Below are 6,339 nucleotides of genomic sequence, written 5' to 3'. Positions count from 1 at the left end.
TGTCTAATTGTATCCATAATGACATCTACATATGTTGCTGCCTTTAATTTTAATAATAAGAAAAGCACATAGACTACCAATTTTGAAATTTAGACTAAGAATTGAGACGATCTGAAATAGCTGTTACTGCTCAGTGACTGCAAGAGGTGTTATGCTCTAAGCCTTGGCAGCTAGTTTGCAATATGCAAGATAAAGGTAGACCTAACTACTGTCTGATCCATCAGAGCCGCCACTACTTTTCACATTTGTTTTCTTTGTGGGAAGACGATGGCCATGAACGTGTCGCCAACCAGTTGACCCAAGAATCCAAGCATTTATGGCGGGATCAGGGTCAAACTTCCGAAATTCTGCGTTCACATTCAGCAGTGCTGGGACTCATAGTGAGCATGATGTGCACAAGGTGCAGAATATTCGAGAGGTCACCGTCAGGGTTGCTGAATTCACCTTTCAATAGATCAGTGTAGACCGAAAGTATAGGAGAGGTTCGAAGTGAGACTACACGGCGTTTCAGTTTCCGGTGGAATCCCCCACTCACTGCGAACACTTTCCACATTGCAGCTGGCATTTTTCATTGCTAACTCAAAAGCTTTAACTAAACCGCTGATGTCGTCATGACCAAAGCTCTTTCTCTCGGTTTCATCGTATGGCCATTTCTTAAAGTTTAATGCTGCGAAATGTGACAAGGTTGGATTTTTGAAGCAACCAAAGTGCATTTTCAGATATGACAAAGCACCCTTCACAAACTTCTCTCCGTCGTCATCTAAGTCGACAGTGGTAACAGTGTTAGCATGGATGCCACCTCTGGTTGATCGCTGAGAACTAAGTTGCAAAGTACCATATGTGTTCTCATGTGCATTGAACATAGCATTGAACTTCTTACGATAATCTCCACATTGCTGTAGAAGGTCTGATAAAGCATCAATGCAATCATCAATAATGATTGGCACTTCAATTAAAACAATGTCGTTCTGTTGGAATTTTCTTGAGACTTTAGTCACAATCGCAAGAAAATCTAGCATCATGTGAATCCAAAAGATAAAACGGAGGCTCAAGATGATATCTAATATACTTCGACCTCTAGACTTCTCTTCGCTACTGTTTCCGGCGTCAGCAGCCATATGCTCCAGGTGGGCAGCTAAAGATGACAAGTTCTGCAGGATTGCTTTGAGAGCCCGCTCTATACTAGCAACCCACCTAACTTGCTTGATATCAGAAAAGGACTTGAGCTCTTCGTCAAGAGTAGATGCAGCTTGTTTCAGCTCTCGTTGCCGTTTAGGTGAATACCGATATATTTGAAAATTTCCTTCATACTTGCTTCAAACTCTGCAAGATATGGAACCGCTTTAACTGCATCAAGAATGCCAAGCTCTAGTTTGTGAGCAACACAGTGAATTACAACGGCGCAAGGATAGTCTCTGACCAGCTTTGCTTTGACACCGTTGCGATCACCCATCATGACAGCAGCACCATCGAAATTCCCGCAAACAATGTTGGCCCCATGCGTACAGAGCCTGAGGGTATCCTCGGGTTGTTCACTAATAACTCTTCGCAAACCATCCTTTAGCGCTGTATATACTCCATCTGCGTGAGCGTGTTCCAACTCTATCAATGCAGACAACCTAGTCACTGGTCGACCAGTCGTAAGATCAATGTAGCGAACCATGACAACCTCCTGTTCCACTACAGTCAAATCTGTTGATCCATCACAAATCACCGAGAGATAGCGACACTGCTTTAAATCATCAGCAGTCTTGCACCTTAGATCATCAGCAATATACTTCGTGAACAAGGCTGCAGACTTATCGCGCAGATAGTTCTTACCTAGATCAACATCATTGGCCTGCTGTACCTCACAAATGTACTCATAGTCAAGAAAAGGCTTGCATTTCTTTGCAACAGCGTATGCTGTGCGAAACAAATACTGATAATGTTGCCGTTCTTTGCTATGAAGAGAAAGAAGGCCAGCTTCGATCTTTGTAATCTCGACGTTCACTGGTCCTGCTCGCATTTCTTCAGCACGTACACATGCAATATGCTGTCTTGACAAGTTGTGTTTCTTGATGGGATCTATTCTAGAGTTCGTCGAGCCAATAAAAAATGCACTACGTTTGTCGGCAATGAGTGGATTGTTTACACAGACTCTACATTGCATAAAATCAGGACGAACGCTGCCGTCATTGTACTTTTCTTCCACGCATATTTGTAAGCAAGGGTAATGATTTCTCCATGTCGAAACAAACTTTTTCTGTCGCTTTACAGCATCATATTTAACATCATATTTGCCTTCCATAGTTGGCAAAAGAGAACACCCTGATGTTAATAATCACAATGCTGTTGTAGTTGCTGTTGTTGTTGTTATTGTTGTTGTTGTTGTTGCCTGTGTTATTGCCGTAGGCGAGGTTGCTAGTAATTTCTGGTCATGTAGAGCATGGCTACTTTCATCAAGTGATGAGATGGAATGTTCAGGTGATGCAATCTTCACATGAGATTGTTCTGTTTCTAGTCCTGCAAAGCCAAACAAAGTTTGTTGCTTTGTCTTTTTTGAAACTGGATGAGAAGATTTATTTCTTGCTGAGAGGCGTTTCCTTGGTTTAGCAAAGGACTCGGTCGTTGACTTTCCTTTGGTTCCAGTTGAGACCGTCATTGGGATGACCAAAGGCACAAAATGGTTTGGACTGGGTGAGTTGCCCGCCGACATTGTCATGCAAGACCACACGATTATTGCGGGGATTTGTTCCTGCTGCAGTTCTTGTTGCATTAGCTGACGAGGATAAAATGTAGCATTCATGTAAGCATGGCAGGCGAAGCAAAACTTTGTTGGGTAGACAGAGCGTACTGGGCGTCCAAAGACAGTAGCCAAGCCAGCTAATTCAAGCATGCCACACCAAGTACCCAACTTTGAACATAATCTCACTTCTGCTTCTACGCCAGCAACGTATGAATCACGAAGAGAAGACTTTTGCATCAGCAATGAGGAAAACGTGTGGCTTGGTCCATCGCCAAGAGTTTGGGAAAGTAGATCTACACATTGACCGTCACCACTGGCTTGACGCGCATGGCCAAGAAACTGATCAGCATAGTGCTCGACGTTGTCATCTACCTCTGTCATCACAGCAGCACGAAGTTGGTCATGGCGGTCCTCTTTGCCATAAGCTAGAAAGCTTGCAGCCCGAAAGAGACAGTTACCATCTCCTAGCACTTTCACTGGTACTGAATTGTCAGGAGCATCCTTTGGCAGTAACTGAGTAGCAACATGATCAATTTCAAAGCTACCAATGGTGGGCGTTGAAAACAAAAAATCAGCCATACCGCACTACTAACATTCGTGTTGAGCTTGCTGAACATTAACAACTACTACTTCCAATCCTAGTGCTAGAAACTGTGTTCTTATATAGATTGTGTACTTGGCATAGACCATCTGGATCATTATCTCTCCATGCCCCATACTCAGTGCATACCCTAGACTCTAGTCATCCGGTTGAGTCACAGTCATCATCCGGTTGAGTCATCCACATGAGGGAGCATCATGGGTCTACATGTGATATCAGGTTGCCCATTATATAATTGTAATCTGGTGGGTGATAATTACTAGGAGCTTTTCTTGTAACGTAATGTTAGTTACACAGTCTCAAGTAAGAAGAAGAACAAAACCAACCAAGAGCAGAGAATGGCAAATACTCATAAAACAAAGGACTATGCTTTAGCTGTGGAACTTACAATACTTAATTGCTCTACTTACTAACCACAACCATTAAGCTCACAAGAGGAAACCATTAATTTGAAGTCACGTCAGCTTCTAGGAATCTGACCTTGCTGTCTTGGTAGCTGTACAGTGTATTTACAGTTAGAACCAGTTTGTGACTGCGAACAAATCAAACGTTTTATGTTATCTACAGGATTTATCTACATGCCCTCTACAATGACTTATCAATATCTAGAAAAGTAGGAGAAATATGCTTGCTGACAGCAACTGTTGACAGCAGTAATTAAGCCACTGGGTAGGCGTTTTCATAAATGAATGCCACCTGCTAAGGCTATTTGCCCGTAAGTTGTTGTTACTTGTTGCCCCATGACCTACTTAGACCAGTGTCGCAATTGATACTGAGAACAATAGATGCTATTAGTATTCACACCCTTCACCCTTGCTGATTACAAAGAAACGAAGATAGAACAACACGACTACTAACTAGACCTTTAGGAAAAAACAGTATGACGCTTTATCGACAACAGAAACTATTGGATCTTCGCAAAGAACAGCTATGTTGCCCAAAAAACCCGTAGTTGTCTCGGGCTACCTGCAGATGCATTTTGGTTGCCCATCCAATATATGTGGTTGTCCGGAGCGCCCGGGCTACCAATTTGACGAACACTGATGATGATGCGATTAAGTCGGTGATAATCTACACAGATGCGGTTAGTCCCATCTCGCTTGCGTACCACGACCACTGGTGATGCATAGGGCGACTCTGAACGACGTATCACCTTCATTTCTATCATTTTATGAATGTCCGTCTGCAAAGACTTGCGCACACTGTATGGAACTACGTAAGGTTTGCTGCTAACCGGCACATCTGTCATCAAACGAATGTGATGGCTTACCAAGGTCGTTGTCCCAGGAAGATCCGCAAACACTCCCGCAAACTCTCGAACTACTCCGACAACTTCGACCATTTGCTCCTTGATTAGTCCGTCTCCATACCTCACGTCTTCAAAGGATTCTGTGCTGAGGTAATTCCCGAGCTCCAATAATCCGTCATCGCTCGCTGCTTCTTGAGTGCCGTCCGTGGCTTCGACGATAGCAGAACATACTGTTTCCAGCAGCGGTCTTCTTACATTGTCATCTGCCTTTGGCATCAATTCCTCACTTCGCACATCTCTTTAGAAGATTAACGTGATAGGTTTTGACTTTGCCCTTCACGTTGATTCTATAATCGTTCGACCCAATTCGTTCTTCTACGGAGTACGGTCCCTTCCATTGCATCATAATTTGTTTGTCTCCGTTGGTAATAGAACAAGGACCATGTCACCTTTTTCAAACTGTCGCTGTCTTGCCCTTAATGATAATGACGTTTCTGATATCGTTGTGCCTTTCGTAATTCTTCTCGTGCTATTTGTGTAGTATGCTCAAGCCTCTCCTTTAATTCTAAGACATATTGATAGGTAGTGCGCAAGTCCGTGTCATGATCTTCGACCGTTGCACATGGGATGATAAGGCGTAGTGGTAAGTTGATTGATGCTAAGTAGTCTAGACACCTCCTTCATGCAATCCGAAACGAATTGTCTACCCAAGTCACTGAGAACGGCCTCGGGTACTCCAACTCGGCTGTAAATGTCGAGGAAAGCCTCCGCCACCGATACTGTATCGATGTTCTTGAGAGGAACGGCTTCTGGATATCTGGTCGCGTAGTCGACCAGCGTCAAGATGTAACGATACCCGCTTTCACTCGGCGGGGACATCGGTCCCACCAGGTCGACTGCAACTCTTTCGAACGGTACGTCTATTATAGGCATATTTTGTAGCGGTACCCTACCACAAACTCCTCTCTTGTCTGTGCGCTGGCAAATATTGCAAGATTTACAGAACTGGGTCACCTCTCTTCGAACTGAGGGCCAGTAGAAATTGCTAAAGACGCGGTCAATGGTCGTCCTCGATCCCAGGTGACCGCCCAAAATAGACTGATGAGCAACTTCCATCACTTGACGACGTAACGGGCCTGAAACCATGACTTGCCTCACTGACTGTCCTCCGTTCACCCTTGGATGGATGTACAATCTGTAGAGAATACCATCTTTGATTTCATATTTCGGACCATTTTGGTCGTTCGACTTATATATAGCCTCTGCCAAATGTCTGTATTTCTCAACTGTACGGTCCTGATTCTGTAGTTCTTTTAATCGTTCTTTATCCACCGTGAGCAACGGGCTCGCCTCCGGTACCGTCAACTGGGTGGTTGTTTCCTTTAACTTTTCCTTGGGCCCTCGTCACTACGGCGGCAGTGTGGATGTCAGAATCAGCTTGATGAGGGCTCTTTGCCCCCGGCACGTTGCCAATGATAACGTCATAAATGGCGTCTTGAAGACATAGCGTTTCCACTGTGCCTGCCAAATAAGGGGTGTCAACATTGACACGGGCAATCGGTACCTTCTTGATAGAGTTATCGACCAATTGGACAAAGCCATCATGTCCGGTGTACTGGCTATGCCTCACAAATTGTTGCTTGACAATAACTCCACTACATCCGGTGTCCCTGAGTGCGGTGATTCTAGCATCTCCGACCCAACCTTTGGCAATGGGCATACTCTCAGACACGGCTGTTCTCACAATTGGTGTGTTAATAC

General features: G+C 44.3%; 2 protein-coding genes across 2 annotated transcripts; both read right to left on the bottom strand.

Moving 5' to 3' along the window:
* Positions 1-1,255: 1,255 nt before the first annotated feature.
* On the bottom strand, positions 1,256-2,290 carry LOC134190996 (zinc finger protein 862-like). The gene has a single exon (XM_062659585.1). The coding sequence runs from the start codon at positions 2,288-2,290 to the stop codon at positions 1,256-1,258; it is 1,035 nt and encodes a 344-aa protein (XP_062515569.1).
* A 33-nt stretch (positions 2,291-2,323) lies between these two features.
* LOC134190903 (vertnin-like) lies at positions 2,324-3,307 on the bottom strand. Its single transcript, XM_062659480.1, has one exon. It carries the CDS (start codon positions 3,305-3,307, stop codon positions 2,324-2,326), a length of 984 nt encoding a protein of 327 aa, XP_062515464.1.
* Between the last annotated feature and the right edge of the window lie 3,032 nt (positions 3,308-6,339).

Source organism: Corticium candelabrum, chromosome 1 (assembly GCF_963422355.1).
Source record: "Corticium candelabrum chromosome 1, ooCorCand1.1, whole genome shotgun sequence".
In the NCBI taxonomy this organism is placed as follows: domain Eukaryota; kingdom Metazoa; phylum Porifera; class Homoscleromorpha; order Homosclerophorida; family Plakinidae; genus Corticium; species Corticium candelabrum.
Note: the sequence above shows the minus strand (reverse complement) of the source record. Positions and strands in the feature narration are given on the sequence as shown.

Excerpts from the sequence above, each read along its gene's own strand:
- LOC134190903 (XM_062659480.1), bottom strand. The coding sequence starts at position 3,307 with ATGGCTGATTTTTTGTTTTCAACGCCCACCATTGGTAGCTTTGAAATT.
- LOC134190996 (XM_062659585.1), bottom strand. The coding sequence starts at position 2,290 with ATGGAAGGCAAATATGATGTTAAATATGATGCTGTAAAGCGACAGAAA.